The sequence below is a fragment of the Falco biarmicus genome, chromosome 8, assembly GCF_023638135.1.
Source record: "Falco biarmicus isolate bFalBia1 chromosome 8, bFalBia1.pri, whole genome shotgun sequence".
Lineage (NCBI taxonomy): Eukaryota > Metazoa > Chordata > Aves > Falconiformes > Falconidae > Falco > Falco biarmicus.
In genome coordinates, this window is record NC_079295.1 from 47,202,256 (window position 1) to 47,225,983 (window position 23,728).

At 41.0% G+C, this 23,728-nt stretch overlaps 1 protein-coding gene across 4 annotated transcripts in view; it reads left to right on the top strand.

Annotated features, from left to right (window-relative positions):
* The first annotated feature begins 1,271 nt into the window (after nt 1–1,271).
* The window catches only part of FBXW11 (F-box and WD repeat domain containing 11), a 74,628-nt gene continuing 52,171 nt past the window's right edge, over nt 1,272–23,728 (top strand). Inside the window, exons 1-3 of one of the 4 annotated variants that reach the window (XM_056348562.1) lie at nt 1,272–1,404; nt 9,960–10,039; nt 18,340–18,441. In XM_056348562.1, the coding sequence (XP_056204537.1) occupies nt 18,391–18,441 (51 nt within the window). In that variant the 5' untranslated portion in view covers nt 1,272–1,404; nt 9,960–10,039; nt 18,340–18,390. The remainder of the gene's footprint in view (nt 1,405–9,959; nt 10,040–18,339; nt 18,442–23,728) is intronic. The other 3 variants (XM_056348564.1, XM_056348561.1, XM_056348563.1) reach the window with 3 other exon arrangements.

The following is a 23,728-nucleotide window of genomic DNA, read 5'->3' on the forward strand; positions in this document are numbered from 1 at the left end:
CCATCACGTGCTGCAACGTTTCTTGGGGTTTCAGCTGTGATTTTGGACTGAGTCATACCCAGCTCTGCTGCCAAGAAGAAACTCGGTCAGAGGTGCTGTAGCAGCTTGCAGCAATTAGCTACAAAACCAACAAAAGTACCGGTCTTTATGAAAACGTTACTTTTCCTAAACCCTAATATAAATATTACTGTGACATTGACAGGTCTGCCAGAGTAGTGCCCGACTTTTTCAGTAGTTTTGAGTTTGGCTCTCCTTCCTCCCCAAGTGTTTCTGATTTTTTAATTAAAAGAACATAGTCCTCAGGTGTGGCACAAACACAGGGGCCAGTTTAGTCTCCAGGTAAGTCAAAAGGATTTGAGAAGTTTCCTCATGCATGCTTTGTAGCTGGTGAAGGGACTGTGCTAGGGTCCGGCTGCCACAAGGTTTCATCTTCCCTCCACTGGTCTTGGTACCAAAAGCAGCAAGACAAAATCAAGCCAATTCCTGGTTCAATACTAGGATATTACAATTGTCTGGGTCAGTATGAATGTATTGAGAACAGGATAAAGTAATCTATTTAAATGTGGTGATTTGCCAAGCAAGTCAGGAGAGCGAAAGGCAGGAGGCCAGCAGAGCAAGCCAAGGCAGCAGAGCACGGGGCAAGTGTATGGTGGGTTCTCCAGCGCTCCCGATTCCCCGGTGCCTGCGCCAGCCCCCAGCAGGCTCCGTGAGAAGCAGAGCTCGCTCTCTTGGACCCTGCAGCCGCCGAGGAACCCTAGGCAGCGTGGCGAGAGAACCCCCCGCCGTCCTCGGCCTCTGCTGGAGGGGGGCTGCCCCCGTCCCTGGGTCAAGGCGCCACTCTGCCCTGACGGAGGCGGGGCAGATGCAGCGCCGGTGCCGCTCCCGCCAGTGACGGGCCCCAAGCGACACCCGGGCCCCTCGGCCACTGTTGCTCAGGCCGGTGCTGCCAGACAGCGAGCCCCGGGTCTGCGAGGCCCCGGGCCGCCCTTGTGCGGCCCCGCGGCAAACCGGCCCAGTAAGGCCCAGACCGGAGAACTGGGCCCCCAGGCGCTCCCGGCAGCACCCGGGATACCCCGCGTCCCGCGCAGGGGCTGCCGGGAGCCGCCCGCAGCCAATGGCAGCGCGGGGCCGCGGGGGCCGCCGGGAGCTGTGGTCGGTTAGCAGGGGCGGCGGGGCGGGGGGCGTCTCACTGCTTCTGGGCGCCGTGACGTTACGGAGGACGCAGCGTGCGTGCGTCGGCGCATGCGTGCGTGCGTGCGGCCGGCGCGGGGGGGGGGGGCGAGCGGCGGCAGCGGGGCCTGGCGGGCGCGGGGAGGCGGCGGGGGCGGGCGGGGCGCCGCGGCGGAGCTGCCCGCCGCTATGGAGCCCGACTCGGTGATCGAGGACAAGACCATCGAGCTGATGGTGAGTGACCCCCGCCTCCCGCGCAGCCCCCTCCCCACAGCCCGCCCCCCCCTCCCCCCCCGCCCGCCGGCAGGCCCCGCTGCCGCGCCCGGGCCTGCGGGTCCGGCCCTGCCGCCAAGGTGAGCTGGGGGGGCCGGGCCCGGCCCACCCGGCCGGTGGTGCCCACGCCCCGCGGGGGGCCCCGCACTGCTCCCCCATCCGCCGTGGCCGCCGTCGGTCCTCCTGCTGCAGGCCGAGCCGCGGCGAGCGCTTTAATTTCAATAAAAATAAAATAAATTAAAAAAGCCCACCCCAAACCTCCCCTCCCAGGAGGCAGAGGCGGCCTGGGGGGCGCGGCGGGTCGCGCCCGGTGCGCGGGCAATGCGGGCACGCTGCAAAAACCGAAAGCGAAATGCGGCGGGGCTGGGGCCGGGGCTCCTGCCGCCCCCGGGCAGCGCCGTGCTCCCGGCAGAGCCCCCCTCGGGCATCCCGGGCCCGCCCCGCTGGCGCTTGCGGGGGGCTGGCGGGCCCGGGGGGGGGGGGGCGTATTTAAACTCCCGGCGTGAGGCTGCGGGGGTCCGGTAGCGGCGGTGCCGCTGGTGTCGGTGCTGGGGCAGGGCCCGGCTCCCCGGGGCAGCACCGGTGCTGGGGCTCCGGTCCAGCGCACAAGGTATTATCTAACTAGACCTAATTGGTGTTATTTGTTATAACCCCGAATTAACGCTTACGCCGCTAAATAAGGGTTAGTGCAGTGGCGGCCAGATAGAAGCAATAGAAAGAGGAGGGTTTTTCTGTTTAATATAAGCAAATCTTGGGTCTCTGTGGCCAAATATTAGGGGGCCATAGTTTTGCTGCCTTTAGGGATCATTAACATAAAGTAAAAAAATTAGGAGCTGAGAAGGGAAGATAATCAGTAAATATCTTGTGAATTTATTTGTCATAATTTTCTTTTGCATACAGCGTTTCATGTAGTACTGCAGAATTGAGCAATAAAATGAAAAAATATGCATTTAAGGGTCTTCAAAGGTGAGCTGGGTTCAGTGAAGACATTAAATGGGGTTTTTTAGCCAGTAGAGTTCTTGCTAAGCTACTGGATTTGGAAAATACGAACTTTCTTGGAGTGTTGTCTGCTTTCAAAAGGAAAAATGAAAAAAAGGAAAAGTGGGGGAAGCCCAGAAAACCTTTGATTCTGCCTGTATTTGTTTCTGATCACTGAGGCCAGTAGCTTAAAAGCTGTTCTTAGCGAGACTCCTTTCCTGATCCCTATCGATTCAGTGATCTTGCACTTAACCGTGGGTGACATCAGAACTCTTTCCGCGTTAGTGGACTGCAGCATCGAGGATAAAGGCTGGGGGCAGCTGTGCAGGTATCTGTTACAGGACGAGTCATCTACAGAAAAGATGTCTGCTGAATTTCCAAAGTGTAAAGTGAGTTCTAGTGACTTTTTTTCCTACCTGGAACAGAGGATTACTAATACTCCTCAGCCTAGGGTTATGCGAAGTGCTAAAATAGCATTTGAGGCTGGAAGGTATGTTTACCTCGCTCCACTTTCTTGCTTGTCTTTTTGTAAATGCTCTTCTGTTTAGAAGTGACTTCTATTTGAGGCCAAATCATTAGCAAGTGGATGCAAATGTAACTTTTGCTGGTAACTGTTGTACCCTTGGAAATGTGCTAATCAGTGCAAATATCGATGGGTTATTAAGTTTTTTTATTACCTAGTAGGAGGTTTAAGAAACAAATTTCTTCCACTTGTATGACATATCTTACTAAATGTTTATATTTATCAATAAACTATTAATTCTGTAGTTTCCAGTAGGAAATGATACTCTTTAAAATGTAGTTGGTAGTTGAATTTAGTTTTAAGCTTATAAAGGCTTGCATAGAAGCACTTGTGTTTAAATGTTTCACTAAAATAATTGAAAGTCATTCCTAGATGAAGACATGACTTGGAGATTTGCCTTCTCGTGTGTTGTAGAAGATAAGATTCTTCAGATTGGTTTAAATACACAAAGCAGAAGCTGTATTGACCGGGTTTCAGTCAGCAATTTCAGTATTCCATGCAAACTCTTGTATCGGTTGTTAATGCTGGTGGCAAACATGCCTAAACCAGGGATCATCTTGGCGTGTCAGGCTTGGTGGGATACTTTTCTTTTTAAGAATGTTATTGTTTACTAAACCCAGGATGTTTTATGCCTCTCTTTGATACAGGAGACTGTGTTTGATGCGCTTTGGGTACTCGATCACTTCCCTCCCATGCCAAGGATGAATCTGTAGTAAACACAGGAGCAAATTTGTGATGCAAAAGTTCTGAGGAGCAAATACAATGTAATTCTGAAGTGGCTGATAAACAAGAGATAATGTATCAACATGTTAATTGCACGGAAGTTTCAGAACACCATGTTCTAGCCTTCAACTGTGCCTTCACTGTCTAGATGGTTTGCATTTATTTAAAGAAAAAACAGTCACTGAAATAATGCTGTTCTATTTTTAAAGCTGGAATCTAAGAGAAATATTTCAAGGTTTCAGAGTGAACTTTCATTTGCTGTATGAAGTTTTAGCGAGTGTTCTGAAGTCACTGTATCTTTTAGGACAGCTTAAGGCTTTACATGTCTTATTCTAGTTTTGCAAATCGTATTGTCTAGCCATTTGATGAGCAGTTGATTTGGTGCTGACTGTTCATGGCTTTCATTTGCAGACGGTCTCTTAACTCTACAGGCAAGGTACCTGTTTCCTATAGAGGTGATTTCAAGAGGTGTGAGGCCTCAGAGTTTAACTTGTGTTGACTGCGGGAGGTCCGGATTTAGGCTAACAGCAGATCTGACAGGGTTGTTTTTAGTTCAGATACCTTCATACTTATGCTGTCTCAGTTAAATGCTTTGCGTGAGTGGGCAAACTATTAGAAAATGAGTAGTAAGGAAGTAATCCAGAACAGATGGAGGGCTAGCCAAAATGATTGAAAGGGCTCTTTCTTCCCCTGGTTTTGATTTTCTCTGTGAAATTAGATAACTGTAACCTTTTTAAAGAACCAAACTTTTTTCTTTCTTAAGGTGAAGTACCAACAACAATGCCTTGTGAAGTAGGTTTTTTTTTTTTTTACCTAGAGATTCTGCGTTGCATATAAAATCTGTGGTGTTCAGCCACATCAAAATGGTTCTGTGCGTTTGCCTTCGATACCTTGTGTTTCTCATTTTTTCAGGAAGCTTCATTGAACCATACTTTTGTTTTACCAGCAGGCTTTCAAAGTAGGGGGTAGTTAGCTGCTTAGTTTGTATTAAAGTGGTTGTGAAAGTAAACATAAGTATGGCAAATAATGGTTTTTGTACCGGTTAAAAAGTTACACATTTGTGGAGTGAACTCCATGCAGCATAAGATGTGGATAGTAAAAAAAAAAAAAAAAGTGTTGCTCCCAGACTGTTGTGCCCACCAGACACCTATGGGACATGGTTACTGAAGCAGGAAGCCAACTGTGTGTAAATTCTCACGCTTACTGAGCTTACAATCATCAGCCTTTCCACTGTGTCTTTGATGCACGTGCTGTTCTCCAAACACAGATCCCCCTGCTGCAGAGTTGGCAGTTTAAATTCAGTGTAACACTTCTCCATGGTAGTAGCATGAAAGGGTTATGGAAAGACCATGCGTAGGAATAAAACTGAGAAGCACTTGTTTACACTGTATCATCATTTGTATCTTAAAGTCATATTTATATATATATGGAAATATTCTTCCTAATACACCACCTTCACCATCTAGAATGTCTCTCTCATAAAAGTGTCCAGTGTTTAAGTGCTTCTGTAAATAATAAATGAAGAACTATAATTTAACATCTTGCCAAAAGTCTTTCAGTTTCTCCTGGCAGAACTTTGATGTGAGATGAAGGTCTTCAAATTAAAAAGGTAATAGTCTCAGAATAAAGTATTTCATGCAGGCATGCCTTGCCAGCAGCAACTTCTTCTGTAAATCATGCCAGCAGTACCTGAAGTTCCTTGGGTTACTGCAACTGGAGATGGCTGTGCCCCCAAACTATTTAAAGCTTTACAGTGCAAAATAAATCTTAGGATTCTGTTTGGAAACTAAAATACAGCTGCTGTATATATATCTCAGTAAGGCTGTTCTGGCTTTTTTTCTTCCCTGTCTCAGTCATTGCAAGCCAAGTAGGCAGTTACATTTTTGTGCATTTTTTTCTGCATGTTCTTAGAGGAATCCTTCAAAGAGTTTACTTCTGTAGCAATAGAGATACAGATGGACTAGTCGGTGATCATCTCTGCATCTGAAACAAAGGAGGGATTGTTCTAGCTAAAATGTGATTGGTTCTTAAAGGCTGTGAGTAGATGAGAGTTAGTAAGACATTTGTAAACCTGTGTGTAAACTAGTTGTGCTTTATTTGACCAGATAACAATCTATCTGCAATTATCCTTTTAATCTTCAGTAGCTAAATTAGCAGGTTTGAGAGCTGTGTGTCAGACATTAAAGCATGCAGTTGATGGCATGCTGGACAGTTGCATATGTGGGGCGGGAGGCGGGGAGGCGGGGAAATGGCTAGAGCAGATATCTGAAGAGGTGGTGGTTAGATGGCTGTTGGGAAGGCACAGATGAACCTTCGGGGCAGGGAATGCAAGATCTGTGCTGCTACATAGGCTATCAGAGTGACAGTCACATTTCAGAGAGTGCTTGTTAAGAGGAAGGATGCAAAAATAAAGAGAATAGATTGCTGGACTTCGGCAGCAGTGCAGAAAACGGGAAGGAAGAGCTTAAGAAAATTAGTTCAAGCAAGGCAACTGCATTTAGAGCCAGCAGAGTGATGATGAAATGAGAGAGGCGGACAAAGAAGTGTGGAAAGTGGTATCTTTTGGGAAGGGTTGGATGAAACAATAGACTGGGGAAATGGGGTGGCAAAGGGAAGAAGGAGAATATGAAGTTGCAGAAGAGAGGTTGTAAAGAAAAAGTTATCTGAAGTTTGTGATAATTATAGCAGCAGCCATCAGTTTTTACAAGTAAAGGAAAACTGCAGATGCTTTATATGTAGAGAAAATTCAGAAGCTGAATTGCTTTTAGCTCTTAATAGAAAGATGTTATGGTTTCATGGGGAGGCTAAAAACTGGTGTTTCACCAAAGGCTTTTTAAATCTCACTTGAGATTCAGAGATGGGTTTTTTTGCTTCACAATGCAGTTAAATTTTCTACCACTGCTATATTTTCCAGACTTTGCAACAATGCTGAGCAAGTAAGATGCAGCAGAAAGTTCCCTTGCTGCCTGAAACACGAATTTAGCTTCCTGTGTGTGAGCACTGCCGGGTAGTTTTCAGGGTGGTGCGTTGCCTGTGAGCTCTGGTGTGGAACCTGGGGCTCCCGAATTGTGCTTGTAAATCCAGCGTCCAGGTGTCACTGTGGAATGAGATCACATCTCCGCAGGCATGCTGGTATGCGTGCCAGCTGCCCTTTCTGAAGTGCTGTGGGGTTGCTCCTTTAAAAAGTTGTAAAGCACATGTATGCCATTTCTGCATTTCAGACTGTGCTGACTGTATCCCTTAGAGTTGTTGAACGGTGCTGAAAATTTGGGTCACCGATGAGTGTTGCAAGCAGCATCTCAGCAAAACAAGCTGCCTTGTTACAGGATGTACCCTTAGAGAGACTTGGGAACATTCTTTGAAGGATGATGTACCTTTTCATTTCATGTGTGTTTTCTAAAACACCTTCGCTACTTGTTAAATCCACTTGATGTATGTCTTTTGATGCGTTACATTTTATTGCTGTGAAGTTTAGAGGTCACTGTTGCTTTGGCATTTTCAGTTTCATCTTCCTGTGCTGCTCTGAGTGCTTGTGCAGCAGTGTGCAAAGTGAGATTGCTGATGGGTTTAAAATGAAATGGATGTTGCAGCAAACGTGCCAGAATGATGTGTGGGAGAGAGTTAAGAGACCATGGTCATAAGAGGGCTGCTCTGTGACAAGTAATTTTTTTTTTTGTTGCAAAGGAGAAAGTAAATTGAAGGGAAATGAGAATATTTACTGAGTTGTTTAAATTAATGCTGATTAATAACAATACTTACATTCCAGCTTTTTTCTCTGGTGATGTCTTCTTTATACTAAGGCCACTGTTTATGTTGTTATATAATCTGATTTCTCGGTTTGATTTTCATGGTACTGCTAGTACTTAATTATTTGCAGAAAATCCACTTTTTCTGGAAAATCCCTTCCTTCCCCAGTTTATTGGTGTATTCATGAGCTCAGTGGTGTGACATCTGACAGCCTACTCTGTTTTCCTGTGCTACTTCCACGCGTTTCCCAGTGCGAGTAGTGCACAACAGAGACCAGATAATGCAAAAATAACACAATGCCATTTGTATTTTAATAAAAAAAAGCACTGACTCTTTTTGGAAACTTAATTTGCTTCTCATGCAGGCTAAATTAACAATGGGGAGCGTTTGAAGGCATGTTGTTTCTTCATTGCTTTGTTAATCCAGGTCCCCTCAGGACTTACATCTCTGTACTTCTACCCCAGGGAATTACAATTGTTATTTGAGATCAAAGAGTAGTTCAGCTTCCTGGGCCCATTTTTTGTATGAATACAGTCAGAAATTTTTAAGATGTAGGTAGGTACCTACTTGTTAGGAATAAGGACTGATGTGCTTTGTGGGTAAACGCATAAGCTTTTCGGGTCAACTTCTAGCTGTGGCAATGCTGCAAGATTTTGTTTTGCACATTGACTCAGAGGAGAACCACAGTCATATATTCAGTGTTAGGAGCTGCGGGGCTGCATTCTGAGTTTCATCCTGTTGAAGAGTTCTTGAATACAGAATTTTGGTACAAAAGAAGTTACGACAACTTCCATTGTTTGCCTTTTCATGAGGCGTGTGTTTGTATTTCAGGATGGCTTGCACAATGTGATGTGTTCAAATCTTCCATCCTTTTCAGTCAAGCCAGTTTAAAGATTTCGGACAAAAATACTTACAGCTCTTTGAAAATCTATACTCAGAATCTATTTGCAAAGCTCATTGTTACAATTATAGCTTGTATTTGAAAGACAATCTTTTAGGCAATACTATTTGGGCAGGGAAGGACTAGCCAGGGAAACTTGATATTCAGGCTGTCTCCATCACACCAACGCTTCTTGAGACAAAAATCAGACCTGTGCTATAACGCAAATACTTTTAAGGAATGCCTTCATGGTGTAGTGCCTCTCCTTCCAACACCCCGCTGGCTCTGTTGTGACTTAGCAGATCAGTACATTTATATACTTTTGATAGCTGGCTTCTTACTAAGCTATATTGTACTCTTGAAATTCTGAGTCATATGCCTTGACATCTTATCGCATTACTTGGCAGCCTTAAAAAAATCATAAATTGGACATGGTATCAAGCTGACAGTGCTGCTTTGTCCTTGAAATGTCACCCTATAATTGAGTATTGCTTTACCAGTGGTAGAAAAACAGAAAATCGCCCCACAATGAAGACGCTCCTTTCTTTGGGTAGCTCTGGTCAGTCAGGGTCATGACTGTCCTCATCAAGAGTTTCTTGGCACAGCTGGGAACAGTGGCAGTTTCTCCCACCCTTCTCTGAGCTGCTGGTGCTTTGAGACATGGGGCACAGTTGTGGAGGCTGAAGAATGCTTGGTTCTGCTCTCCAGAGGGCTTGCGCAGCAGAGGAAAGGGTGAGAGACAGCGGTGGCACGGTCTTCTGTGTGTGTTGCAGCATTGTGTTCTAGAAAACATTGCTGTTGCTTCTGGCTCCTGTTAGAGGAAATTTTGTAGGCCTTATCTCAAGCTTTCTGAAGATCTGACTGGAAGGCACGCAGTCTGGTTTCTCTAGGGTATACTTTCTGTTGCACACATAGTGTGGGTTTTCTGCAGACTCCATCTTCTCTTAGGTTTATTGTTAAAGCTGCTTTAAATTAGTCACTCTACGTGTACTGCTGAAAGTACTGGATAAAGGCCTTTTATCATCTTGCTCAGTAAGAGGTGACTTTTTCTTGAGTAGCACGCCTTGGCTGGCTTACTTCTAATTCTTTTCCAGAGGCACAGTGATACTGAACAGTGCAGTTATTCAGATCATAAGTGTCTTGAAGACTCTATCTTTGTGCTGCAGACGTGTAAGGCAAGTCAGGTCATCTTGAATCTGGAAACAGGGAAATAATCGTTGCAATAAAATGCTCTAGAGCACCTATATGGCAAGTTAGGAGAACTTGGACTGTTTTGAAAACCTGTGTATTACTGTTCTGGCAGTTAATGGAGCAGGCTTGTGAGGTGAAAGCTGGTGGCTGAAGCTTTAGGATTCGCTTCGTTAATTTGCAGTGTAGGTTCTTCTCATCTTCCTTAATCTTTGCAAAGCAAGCTGTAGTCCCAAAACTCTTGTTGTCCATTGGGTGATTCAGGGTAGGGGAAAGAGCAAGTTCTTGTCCTTAAATCCGTTTCTTTGTCTTAGATCCACCAATCCGATGACCCTGCTAACGTAGTTGTTACCGGACTGGTAAGGTGCCTAGGCTGCCTTGTCTCTCTAACAGCATTAGGAGTACGTAATTGGGATTTCATTCAAGAAAGAAGTAGATACACCAAGCTGAAGATGATTGGCTGCTCTCTTTTAACAGACAAGTCTGAGAAGGAAAACCCATTCGAATCCCCTTTCATTCTGGATTGGTGGATCTGAAGCCCAGAAACAAAGTTTCAGGTAAGAAGTCACCCTGTACTATATCTTGCTGCTTCTGCTTAGATGAGTTTGTCCGCACATTCAGTATCTTGCTTTAACTGCTTAATGTCCCTAAGGTGTTAGAACACACCAAGTTAGCTGCTGAGCTTAGAGTAAGAAAGGGCATATTCAGTAAATACATGGGCTGTTTATTAGGAAATTGCAAGTGTACTGGGAAAAACAGACCTAGGAGCATAAGCTAAACTTGCTTTCTGTGGAGCTGGAAAGCAGTATCTACAGGGGCAGGGGCACGGGCACTGAGCAAATGGCTTATAAATCCTGCTTCTGAAAGGAGAAAGCAGCCTTACCAATGACTTTGTTGAATTTCTCAGTCAAATTCAGGAAAGTAATAGCTATCTGCTCTGATTTCTAGCTGTGTCCTCTGGTGAGTTCATCAAAAATTGAGAGAACTTGTCTAGTTGTTTGTAGTACAGATTCCAGTAGCTTTATCCTGCTGAAATGCCATTTGAAATTCTGTTGTGGGAAGCACTTGGAGTCAGCCTTTGAAATCCTTCAAGAGATTTCAACGTAAAGTTCTGTTCCTAGTTGTTTTCAAAGCGTAGCTGGGCCAGTTGTAAGGCACAGTTTTCAAGAGGCATTTTAAAGTTACAGCAGATTTATTTCAGAGTAGGGGAGTATGGTTGTATTTTGAATGATGTTCATCTGAGCTTTCGAGGTGGCTGTAAAAGGCTGTAACATGTTACCCTAGAGACAAGTTTGGAAGGTATTTGTGTGGCTTAGGAAGGAAAGCTGGGTTCCTGGCTGGTAAGAAAATACAGTAATGTGAGTTAAATACCTGGTGTGAACGGGAGACCTGCACTTCTCTCCTAATGCCCAGCTTTATTGTAAGTTAGTGCTTTAAGGAACTTGGCAACTTATTTCTAAAGTTAGTACAAAGCAGTATACCTCCATTTCTTTTGATATTAATAGCAATAACACTAAGCTGCTTGAGTGTTCTCTTTTGTAGACAGCTATTAAAGTGAATGTTAAGGCCTCAATATTTACTGTAGAAGAAAGTGCTGTAGATCTTATGTATTGTTTTAGCTGTCTTTGTTTTGCTAGCATGGTATTTTGTGCAAAAATTATACTTGAATTTAATTGAGTACATATAATAAATTGTTTGTGTACAGGGTACTGTTGGTTCCTGGTTTGATTTTTTTGAGTACTTGAGTTTTATTTGGTTAGGGTGGAGAAGTCTTGGGCATGCTTTTTTAGCATAATTCTTAAAAAAACCCACCAAAGGGCAAATCTAATGGAAATGCTCATTAACCTTAGTCTGACACATTTCTTGCAGTCTCATCCAATACCAAATTGAATTTGTCCCACGTGCTCATCAGCCCCCCCTTGGAGTTAACACTGCAAAACAACATCTTCCTGTGGAATATTTGCCGTTCAGGCTGTGCCTTTTTCTAAAATAAGAGAATGGGGAGGCAGAAGTGAACTTGGCATCTTTAATGATGGAAACTGAAAAGCGGAAATAATTTAAAGTACATGGGGGGCGGGAAGAGGAAGCATAAATGTGTGCTCCTGGTGATTAAGATCACTGATATTATGATACGTGATATTGCTTAACTTCTTGAAACCTGGAACAGTCCTATCAAAGACGGTATTAAAACTAAGTTGAACTGGAGTGCAAGTGTATGCAGATTGGAGGCTTAGTTCTTGCCAAGGTTTTGAATCTTATATTTCTAAAAGTCAGATGTAAGTCAGCTATCAAAGGCTACGTAAATATTCCTCTGCAGCATTTGATGTACAAACCCTGAATGCGAAGCTAGCTTTTTGTTGTGTGCTGAGACCAGTCTTCATATGCATTTAAACTCATAAAGTTAAGGTGCACGCTGCCTTGTCTATGCTAGATTTTTAGATGGGGTTAATATTATTTTTAGATTGTGTTAGGCCTCACCCTTGAAAATACAGAAAAGAGTCTAAGACAACTTTTAACATCTTAGAATGTGACTGAAACTTAGACGTCTGTTTAACTTATTTTCTACTATTTCAATAGGGAGTGCTAAGTCTCTTTTCAGCATTTCTCTTTTTTCCCCCCCAGTTACGATTTACTACGAGCAGGTGTGCTGCTGTCTGTAGATGTCCGTAACACCTTAGTTCCTACTGTGTGAGCATAGGAAAGCCATTTTTATTTTGAAATGGCCTTTTTAATGTAACATAGGATATGTTAATGCAGAAAGGACTATCATAGTTCTGGAGTCTTGAAACTGTGGGAATTGGGGTGTATGTACATAAAGGAAGCAAGGGCTAATCTAAATACTGTGTGTTTCGGAAAAAATTACTTCATTAACACTGACTTATGTAAATGTATTAGGATTTTTTTCCTAGTCCTTTGTATCTTCCTGAAAACAATCTAGAGCATTTCATGAGTCTTATCCCAATTAATAAATTATAATGGAGTAAGATTGTTTTATATTCAAAGAAAGCATTTAATCTTTTCTCCGCTGAACTCATATTCCTTTTGTAGCATTCATTTTGTTGTAGCAAACGCATACTTTGATCTTCAGGAGCAGAGTGAGACTGCGTTATCGATCACCCTTCTGTGAATTCATTGTCCTATCTAGAAGAACGGTGTGGTAATGAGGAGAATTTATCTGATAAATTATTTTACCCTTGCCTTGCTTAAAATTTCCTGAATCCTCACTTAGAATTTTTCCTCAAATGCAAGAAGCTTATGTGCAGATCTTGAATGGCTATTGGAAGGTTGTAACATGGAGTGATTTTTATGTTGAATGGCAATTGTTTAGGTAAATGTTTTTTTTTTTTTTTTAATGGAAGTGCAACTTAGCTATTGGTAACCTATTCTTTTAGAGTGATCTGATAGCAATAAATGAATAATCAAAACCACTTCACAAGTTAAAATGAGTTTGGTGTCCTGTGGATGCTTATTTTTGAGAAATTGACATTTGCATTTGTAGTTCATCAAAGGACAGCAATGTGAGAGTAAATTGCATCTAAGACAACTTTCTTGACCTGAGAATGTGGCCATTCTTAAATCAAAGTAGAACACTGGAATGCATAGGTAAAACTTCATGGATTTTGGAAATATGTTACATGAATAGTACTTAAACAGCCTTCCAAATCAGACACTCAGGACTGGATGTGAGATTGCATTTTGGACGTGGAAAAAAGGTAGTGATGTGATGGCACCGGTTCCAACAAACTTGTATGAAGCATGTGAATACACTGCACCTCTCAAGGGACAACTTGGTTTTGAAGTGAGAACAGGAACAATACAAAGTACTACTATTGGTCTGATGTTAATTGTTTCTTTGTTTTTGAGTACCTCAGCAAAGATCTTAAAGGTTGTACCAAAATGTGCAGCACAGTCAATGTGTTACCGTGCCAAGCCAGGCTGTCACTTGTGGAACACGCGTATTTGTGTTACGTGCATGCCCCCACACTTTATTTCTGATTAAGTGTTCACGCTTAAGAGTATACTTTGAAATTTTTACTTTTCCACCTCTTGCGAATATTCAGACTACTTCTGATATCTAGTGGGTTCATCACTGCTCTGCTTGTCGCTATATTGAATAAATCACTTAAGGTAAAAACACCAGGTAAGATCTGGATGATATCCCAGCTAGCAAAAGGGGATGGAGTTTGAGTAGTTGGCAACTATTCGTTGCCAAGTGTAAAATAATACTGAAGGCCTTTGAACAGTGTAACTGCTTTATATTTATTTTAATATCTTGTTGTGATTAATGGTGATGTTTGAGAAACTAAGATCTGAGCTTGATATTAAATTTGACTTGGGAGCATATAGCTTTCATAAACAGTCATACTGCCCTTAAGTCTGCTTTTCAGAATACCCCTTTTCACAGCATTAAATCTGAGTTACAGGGGAATGTCTGTTGGTCCCAGCCATAGAGAGGGTTTTAAGTAACAGCAGTTACCCCATGAATCTATCAATTTTAGGTGTTAATGGAAATAAAGAAATACCAGTTCTGTTGGTCCAGAACTAAATCGAAGTAAACTAAACCCTAAGTTACCAGTGTTGACTAGCATGTGAGTTTCTTGTAGCTAAAAACCTGAAGAGAATTCAGAATAAAGGTTGAAGTTTTTGGTTGTACCTTTATTTGCCAGTCCAAATCTCTGTGTAGCCCTGTGGACATCCAGAACGTGAACTAACCTTACTGAGGAGCTGGTTTGTTCTCACAAGAAAATTGGGAAAAGTATTTCAGACTTTAGAATTTGTAGACTTGGATGATTTGTTAGGTTATGTTCAATTTTGTTTTGTAATAAACTGCATAAGAAAGAAGTTGGTGCAGGAGGAGTGAATTAATATAATTAGTCATGCTCCTTGAAAAAAATGGAATAAATTAGCCCCTTCGTTTTACTGTATTCTTCTTCGAAACTACAAAATATCTCCCCTTGCCAATCTTTTTTGGACTCTGTCAAGAGACTGATTTTCAAAAGCAAGCATACTTTTGCCTTAAGAGCAGAATTTCCCAAACTGTAAACATACCAATAAATTTTGATTCCTTACATTATCTTGAATAAATAAAATGAATGCAGTGAAAAATTACAAGGTCATAATTTTAATACTTTATAAAACTTCCAGCAATAAGGCTTGGTTATGTAAATGCTGGCGTTCTTAATTTTGACATTGCAGGATTTCTGTTTCTGGGTATCAAAGCTGTATGTATTTGGTCCACCAGGAACACAGGTGATAGTCCATATTAATTTCTTGAGCATTTCAGTGGGCTTTATCGGATAAATGGGTATTATTTTTTTTTTTTTAAGGGGTAAGAAAGCATGAGGATTTCTGTGTGATGTAACTCTGAATTTCGGAGGCACTGAAATGAAGGTTTCTGGACATTTTACAGTGTGTTAACAAAATAGCAGTGCTTTACACCTATGAGAAGTCCCAAGTGAATGAAAACTTCGGATTGTTCAGGGGCTGGTGGGGTTTTGGAGTTAGTTTTTTGTTTGGGCTTTTTTGGGTTTTTTGGTCCTTCTATCCTAAAAGTTACCACCTACAAAGTTAGTTATTGGAAAAACACTGCTGTGTCCTTTAATATAAGAAGTTCTTAGCATCTGAGGTTTAAAGACATGGAAGCATATTCCTTTTTTTATGAAACTACTGAGAATTTATAGCTGTGAACGCAAATGCAAGCATTTGCATAGGTTTCTTAAATTTGAGATTGAACATTGAAATCGATATCTTGAAATTTAATTCCTGAGGCTGGACTACCAAAGCAGTTCTTTTTGCATAGAATTAAAATAAAATCCTAGAATAATAAAATTAATGTATTAATCTTTCTAAACATAAGGCAGCTAAAAGAGCAGGGTGAGGGTTTCTCTGTTTGTCTTTTATTCTTTAGCATCATTCGCTCCTTGTCCTGAAGCTGTAAAGCCCCTCTTTTACCTGCTTGCTCTTCCCTGCAAGTAGGGTGTTCAGAGGAACATGCAGCTATCTTGAGTAGGTTAAAACTCTGCATTGTAAATTAGTTTGTTCCTTAAAATTTAAGTTTTGATTGGTCTTATCTTTACCTGTATGGTTCTGTTGTCTGCTGGTGGGATTGACACTGGTTTATGTGTGCATTTAATATTAGACCGACTGGCCAGTGTCATTTTCCCTTTCCCAAACTTTATTAAATAGTGCTGTATCGCCCTGGGATCCTGATGAAAGGCAAATGGAAAGTGAAGGAAGGCCTAAGTTCAGGCTCTTGTTATGCAAGAATTAAATCTTTAGTACGCTATTACACTTTTATTTGATGGTTCCTATGCAAGCAGGGTCAAGAAATAACATGTCAACGAAGCACACAAATATTTGCACATTCCTGTTTCAGTGTGAAGTAGAATGCAATATTTAATTTGTAGTGTTGTGCAATATCATTGCTACAGCTAAGTGTCCAGTGATTTTTACAAATCCTTTATTCTGGGTTCTGTAATACTGTGAAAACGTTTTTGTGTGTCTTAAACTTGGCATGGAAATGGCCTCTGTGTCTAATGTATTTTGAACTAAATTAAAAAATTCTTCTCAAGTTACCCATATTTCTCTTTAAGTGCTTAGAATTCAGCTTATTTAGTTGGAGTAGTTCTTGAAAGAAAACAGTCTAATAACCTAAACTTGTGATTTTTAGCTTATAATTTGCAGGCTCCTGTAGGTGTAGATTCATTATATATGTTATACGGAATGTTTTATACATTATCTGAAAAATCTTAGGAGAGGAGTTTGTGTTTCTTGATCAGTGACTTTTACTGAGTCATGTGAGCAGAATTAAAAATTTTAACAGGTCTGTATAGTTAAAAATGCAAAAAAATATTTGGGCTTTAATAAATACCTGCAGTCATGCTCTGAACTTCGATGGTTCAGTGTTGCGGAGACACCATTCAGGTGTTGTGCCACGTAGGATTAAATAACAAAACAGATTAGAAAGGAGTTTTCTTGAATTCCCTATGCTTTTTTGAAGCAGAGCTGTAAGCGGTCTGTATAGGATCTTCCATATTCAGTGTTGTGATCAGTGGGTTTGAATAGTGCATCCTGCCTTTCTTTAAAAATACAAAAATCTTCTTTTTGGTGGCTTGTTGGAATTAAGGTAGTTCCCCTGATGTCACTGGTTGACTATTTTAGAACGATTCTGGGAACTAAATTTCAAGTGTTTGTGTGAGGACATGTCAACGTAAATTATTGCAAAGTGATTCTAGATATACTGGATTAACTACTTGATAGCTAAATAAAAAATCAGTTCTCTAAACTTTAAGAAAATTTTAATAATAGAAAACTGATTTATTTTGATATTGAAGGAAGAATAATACAATATAACATAAATATGTTTATTTTTATATCTGTACATAAGGTATATGCACCCACTCATCACATGACGAGTGTGTAGTACAGAACATCCATATGGAATGGCAAACTTCCTGCTGGATAAGAGGACTCAGAATTCCAGTATGTCTTGGTGTTGCTAGGGTCATGCTTGTCTTGTTTTTGCTTTAATTTCTCTCCCTAGCATGGAGATGAAAATATTAGGCTTTCTTCTGTTCATAAGATATAAAATGAAAAAAATAGTTTTTAACCTCTTCAGTTGCTGTGGCTCCCCCCTTCCCCTCCTTACTGGCACAAACCACTTTCCCTGAGTCTTCACCTCTGGTTATTCCACTTTCAACTTTGGTCTGTGTGGGATTTTTCTTTTAAAGATTTGGTGTGTTTTATAACTAAATTGGAAGTCTGTGTGAAAGATTCTGAAAGCTAAGTTGGTGCCAAATTTTAGAGCTGGGTTTGTGCACTGCTTGATAATGAGAAATTGAATCCTTTTCCCTAACTTGATCTCATGGTTATGTAGTGTATGTACTATTCTGTCCTTAAAAGGAACTGTGAAGTAATATTATGGAGCTATAAAAGGTTTGGGTAGTCTGCATCAAATTTCTTCAGCTTCAGAAAAGAAACAAAAAAGACTTCCAAACTTTTCCTAACTCCTAGTGTCAGCTATGTGGAGTCTGGTAGTTAGGCTTGGTTGGTGCTGTGAGCAATAAATGGAGTTAGGGTATAATTTGGCTTTAGGATACCCTTGACTGGTAATACAAACATTTTACCCATAACCTGTTGAATCAGGATACTGTGCATCTTGACTAAGCAGAACTTGGTCTTGCAGTTTGGCCTTAGCTAGGTGTTGTTCCTCTTTAAAATGCTTACATTTTTTGGTTGTCAGTATCTCAGTACATAGACCGTAACATCAGAAGTTAATGTCGGTTTTGCTGTTGACATATTAAGCACAAATAGAGAAAGCTGAGACAATTCGGGGTGCCAAACCTTAATTACTGAGGCTCCGCCAGGTTGTATTCTAAAGACTTGCCACCCTAATGTTTCAAAGCTCCTGCACTTCTGCTCCCCAAGGGTGACCACGAAGGTGAAAACCTCACAAGCAATTACTGCCAGGCCAGATTGCTGAGTAAGGCATCTTCCCCGGTGCAGCAGAACTTCAGGCGGTAGCAGCCTGTGGATGCATTGCTGAACAGGTGGACCCAAACTGTAACAACTCTAATACTACTGGTAGTAAGTTAAAATGTTCAGCTGGGCATGGAAAGTGCCAGGCGGTTGCAAATGGAGGAAAATCAGCTCGTTATCCTTGATAGGATGGAGGGATGGCTTATTTTCTGAAAAGGATCTTCAGTTGTTATTTTACCCTTGGCTGCTAACCTTGTGACTAATGTAGAAATAACATAGATAAGTACCCACGTTAACATACTAATGAGTTGCCTGCCTTGAGTGATTTGTTGTGGCATCTAACTGCTTCTTCTCTTCCTTCCTTTTTGTCACCCTGCAGTGTTCTGTGCCAAGGTCTTTGTGGCTAGGCTGCTCCAACCTGGTAGAGAGCATGTGCGCACTGAGATGCCTGCAGAGCATGCCCAGTGTCAGATGTCTCCAGGTGCCTTTCTTCTTTCTTGTTGTAAATGTTATGCGTATGCTGTTGAACTGTGTTAAACTCTCAGGACTCTGTTTAATCAAATTGTTAAGTCTGCTAAATGTTTTTTGTGCATCCTTTTCTGAAATCTTCTACTTAACTGCATTGTAGGAGTGAATCATAAGAGGGCTTTCTGTACAGTAGGCTCTTGCGGGGGGTGGTGAGCTTTTGTGTTTTATTGCCTGTTTACTGAAGTTGTGATATAAGTAGCATAGTTGTGCATGTTGCCTGCTACATTTTGCTTTCTCATTTAATTTAAAAAATAACATAATGAGCTTTGCCATTTCTCTTAATTGCAATGAACTGACTAGCCTGTAATATTTGTGTGATTTAATTTAGAAAGGATAAACTTTTTATTTTCTGCTAAGCATCATTCTGATTATAGCCTTACATTACAGTTGTTGCGCATGTTTGAATGCAGAATAGTTAGCATGGAGTCCTGGAGCTCTTTGGGTTACTCTGCCAACTTAGCTTCTTAACTGTTAAAAATGGAAGAACAAGGGATGGGGGGCTTACTCTGCATAGAAGAGCACTAAATGTCAAGTTCTCTCTTGTTTTTCTTCTAGTAAGCTGTTGAAGCTGAGCCTGCGTAATTTATAGAGGGGGGAATTGCTGCTGTTTCTTCACTGGTTTGGGAGGGACTTATAACGTTAAAAAAGGAGATTTTGATACCGGTTAACAATTTTGAACTCTCAGGATATTCAGTTTGGAAGGAAAATACAGAACGTGTTGTAACTGTGGCACTTCCTAAGGTGTTTCTGCATGTAACAATTTTAGTACAACATAACTATTCTTTAATATTAGTGTCTTTTATAACACAATAGCATTATTTAGTGGTTCAGTCTTTCACATGTGCAAACTGAATACTTAAACTGATTTTCTGAATGAAAACTTAAACAAATTGAGTTTTGTTTGCTGTCAGTCCGTTTGGGTTCAGACACTCAGAAAACATGAATGTCTTGCCTTAAGAAAGCTCTTGCCTGCAAAATGTGGCCACTTGAGTTCCAGCAAATTTTGACTTTCAGAATTAAAAATTTCTTCAAAATTTCTGTTCACATACAAACATGTTATTCTGTTTGAATGCTTTGTGTTTCCAATCTTGAAATACTATTCAATGGGGAAAAGAACCCATGACCAAGATAAATGTATAGATGGATAATACAGTTTTATAGTAATTGGCATTGCCTCATGGCCAAATAATGGTTATAGTAGATGCTTATAGTCGTGATAGGGCAAAGTCATGGAGGTTTGGTGTCTGCCTTGGGAATATTTACAAGCTACTTCTAGTATAAGATTTTCCTGCTCTCTTTCCCTGATCCTCAGCATTCGCCCCCTCACTGGAAAAGGAAAATAAAACTTTTTTCAGTGGGAATTCTGAATTTTTTTTTTTCTCCTGGGACTTAACTTGTGAGTGTCCAAAGACCATCTCTGAATGTTTCAGCAAGGTATCATAGTTGCTTTAAAGATGGACAGTGATGTTGGGACTAGGTTGGATAGAGTCTTGTGGGATGGGCCAGTAATCATTTCAAGGCTTATTAATGAACCCTGTGAGGGATGTGAATTTCAAGTGTGCTGTTATGAGGCTGTTCTTCAGTGCAGATCTAGGGCTGCAGTCCGTACTTTATTGCTTAATTTTTTTTACCTTCTCTACCCAACTTTTGAATTTGTGACTTATGTCTAACTGTATTGAACAGTTTGAGAACTATTTCAGGACAGGAGCAGTTTTTCTGTTAATAACTGCCTTTTAAGTGGTAGATGTAGATCTTGATTTCATGGCCTGCCAGCCTTGGGGAGGGCTAGCTGCTGGAGCCACACACAGGGAATTTCAGGCTGTGGGGCTCCATAACAAGCTCAGGTTCCCTACTGCAAGCAAGGCATGCGTTTCTGCAAATACCTGGTTTGAGAATTGCAGGGACTCCTTGATGATGAATCTGAGAACTTTGACTGCCCCAAGTTTCTTTAAATGAGCTCTTTGGAAATTTCTCATCAGTTAGCACATCACAGCAAATGAAGTGGTTCTTTCCCCAACAGAGGAAACAGTATTTCGAAGAGAAAAATCTATGTATTCTATTGAAATAATAAAGCCTTTTGTTATGAACACTGTTTTTTCTTTCTGTTACAGTATCTGTCAGTAGGTGCATAGTAGTTTAACTGTAAATGGAACAAGTGAAAGCTCAGACCAGCATGGTAGGTTAATCGATGCAGAGTGCATTGCATGGCAAAATTCTGTTGATAATATTGATTACAGCATAAAATACAAAGCAGCGTGTTCATGAATGTTCTGCTTTATACACAAGATTTTTGGAAACCTGTTACCACACAGATGTGGTGTCATGTATAATTAAAAACCATAGCTAATGTAGCTGTGATGTCAGGATGCGTCACTTTGAGAGATTTCTCAACCCTATGTTGTTTTCAGGAATTGTTACAGATCTGTCAGCTTTCACAAAGACCACATTTGAAGTACTAGTTAGTTTGTGTAGGCTTTTTGCTCCCTGTACCTGTAGGAATTTTAACAATCCCAGAACATTTTTAACTATATAATAACAGGTAACAGGGTTAACAAATTTTAGTAATAAAGTACCTCACTGCAAGGGCAACCGTGGTGGTCAAGCTGGTGGGATTGCTCTGAAGCTGTGGGGAGCTCGGTGTGTGGAAAGTAACAATCCAGGCAGTTGTACTCCAGGAGTGACTGAGAAGGGATTTCACCAGGGTGTTTGGCCCCTCTGTGTTGCAGGGCTGCTTGTGCTTTTCTGCTGGCTGTCGCCCTCCTGGTGGGTTGTTTAGAGAATAAGAGGTTTAACTGTCCTAAGCAGATACCTGTGGGGGGGTGCTGCTTGATGAGGTGTGGAGAGCACCTTGTTCATTTAAATTTTATTCCAAAATAAAGGTGCTTTTAGTGTTGTTTTTTTAAGTGGTTATTGTAGAACTGCAACCAGGTGTAAGAGGTTTTGAATCTTTTAGAAGCATCTGTGGGAGGGTGTGGGGTTTTTTTTTGGGTGGTGTTTTTTTTTTTTTTTATTATTTAAAATAAGTAAGGTTCTCCTTTCAGGCTGGTGACTCAGTGATGCCCAAAGGGGAACTTGGAAGTGAAAGTGGCACCAGCTGCCTTTCCCATTTTTTATTTTTGGTACCATGACTTGCCCTTCATTGTTTCCTGAGCTGTAAGCCCCTGTGTAAAAACAGGTGGGGCATTTACACCAGAAGGTCTTCGTTTTTAGCACACATTCGATTAGTGTAATGATGATTGATAGGATGTTTAAGAAAGGATGTTTAAGGGAAATATAGAAGCCCTGTGGTGATTCACAGAAGTTATCTGGCAGTTGTATCTGTTAACTGTGCGTGTTGTATGTGACCAGAAAGAGGGGAAAAATCTCTAGTCTTAAATTTGGAGCCTTGTAGAATTTCTTCAGAAAGCTCTTAGTCTTGGTACTTCATCAAACATTTAGGCTTCGAGAGTAATCTACCATCAGTCTAAAAGAAGAAAGCAGAGGTTAGGTTTACTCTTGCCTTTCCATAATGCTATTAGCAATCAGAAAACCTGACTAGGCTTTTTTTAAAATCAAGCTGTAACATTTAAGCAAATATCCTATGGTGCCAGTGGATTGGAGGTAGTGTTCCAATTCTCCAAAACCAGTCTGTGCTTTTTCTCACACAGTAAAATATCTTCATAGTTCCTGTAGTTTACTGGAGAAGTTTTTACTTTCTGCATTCTGTGAGCTGTTAGCAAATGGAGAAGAGAAATTATTAAAAAATATTTGTTCCCATTTGTGGTACTTGATGTTTGCTATCATCTATTCTGATTTTCAGTGTAATTAATATTATTTGGAAATAAAGTCCTTGACACTTATCACTTGTTATTATTGTACTGAAAAGCATAAGTTAAATGCCCGTTCATAGTACTTGAAACTACTACAGATTGAGACCTTTTTTACCTACTTAATTATCTTCAATAATGCTTTTGTACCAAAGAGTTTACCATTATGAACACACCTGGATTCAGATAGCTACTGTTTTTCATCCTCTTTGATATGGATTTGACTGCAAAATTAAAAGCATACTGGTCTCTTATTTAGGTGTTTAGAGAAACTGGTTCTGTAATTAGTTGTGTAATGTAACCATATGGATACATCACCTTCCATAGCTTCATCCTCGTGAAGCATTGCAGTGGTTTCAAATGTATTTTGTCATACTGATTTGAGAGATGGCTCCAACAGTGCTGTCACACAAGGAGAAATGTCCAGTGTTCTCAGTTCTGTAATTAAACATCCCCAGTGTGAATTGAAGGCTAATCATTAAGCAACAGAAGATAAGTGCTCAAACATTGCTTTGAATGATTGCATAATGTATGGTGTGATGAAATAACACTTGGGGAATAAATTATTAGTTCAGTGTAATGAAATTAAGCTAGTAACCAAATACTACTTGACTAACTTTCTTCCCTCTATTCAGTCACACTTTTCCTTGACCTTTTTTTTTTTAAGAGATAGTTTTATCCCTCTTTAAAATTCTGCTTATTTTTTTCTTGCTTATTTAGACCTCCCCAATATGTCGTGGGATTTTTTTTCCTACATCTTCCCATTTACTTGTCCTTAAAATTTTCAGCTTAATTGTATGTAGCTCTTAAATGTTTGTCCTGCTCTTCCTTTTATGTTCACACGTAGGGTATGTAGCTTGGAAGCTTAACAGAACGCTGGTTTGCTGGAGGAACAATGAACTTCTCACTTACAGAGCTTCCAGCGTGAGAAGCAGAGGCCAGATCTTACAATTCACGCAGTGGCTTTCTCAGTTGAAGCTATGCTGCCTCCTCCTAGCCCGTTTGCTCAGCGGTCTGTAGGCTTGTGATAGTGCACTTCACTTTGCCTGTCCTTTATTCTTGACTTCTGCCCGGTGGGATGCCCAGCTCTATAGGTTTTCCTTGATCTGCATTTTCATTCTTACACCACATGTCCCGGTGATGGACAAGCAGCAGGAAGGTGACATTGACTTGGTTCCTGCCAGTATCATTCCTGCTTGTAGATTAAGACAGGAGTGTATTGATTTACTCTCCATAACTGGAAGCTATCTTCACAAAAACGTGGTCTTAAAAGCCTTTTACATTGGCTAATTCATAATTTATTACCATTCAGAAGAACTTATTATTTGCCAGTGGCAAGTGGAGTTCTAGTGCATTAAGTTTTTAATATTTATTTCTTACAATAGCATTCCCTGCAAAGGAAATGATTTGTTAGTGGTGAGGAATCTCAGTGCT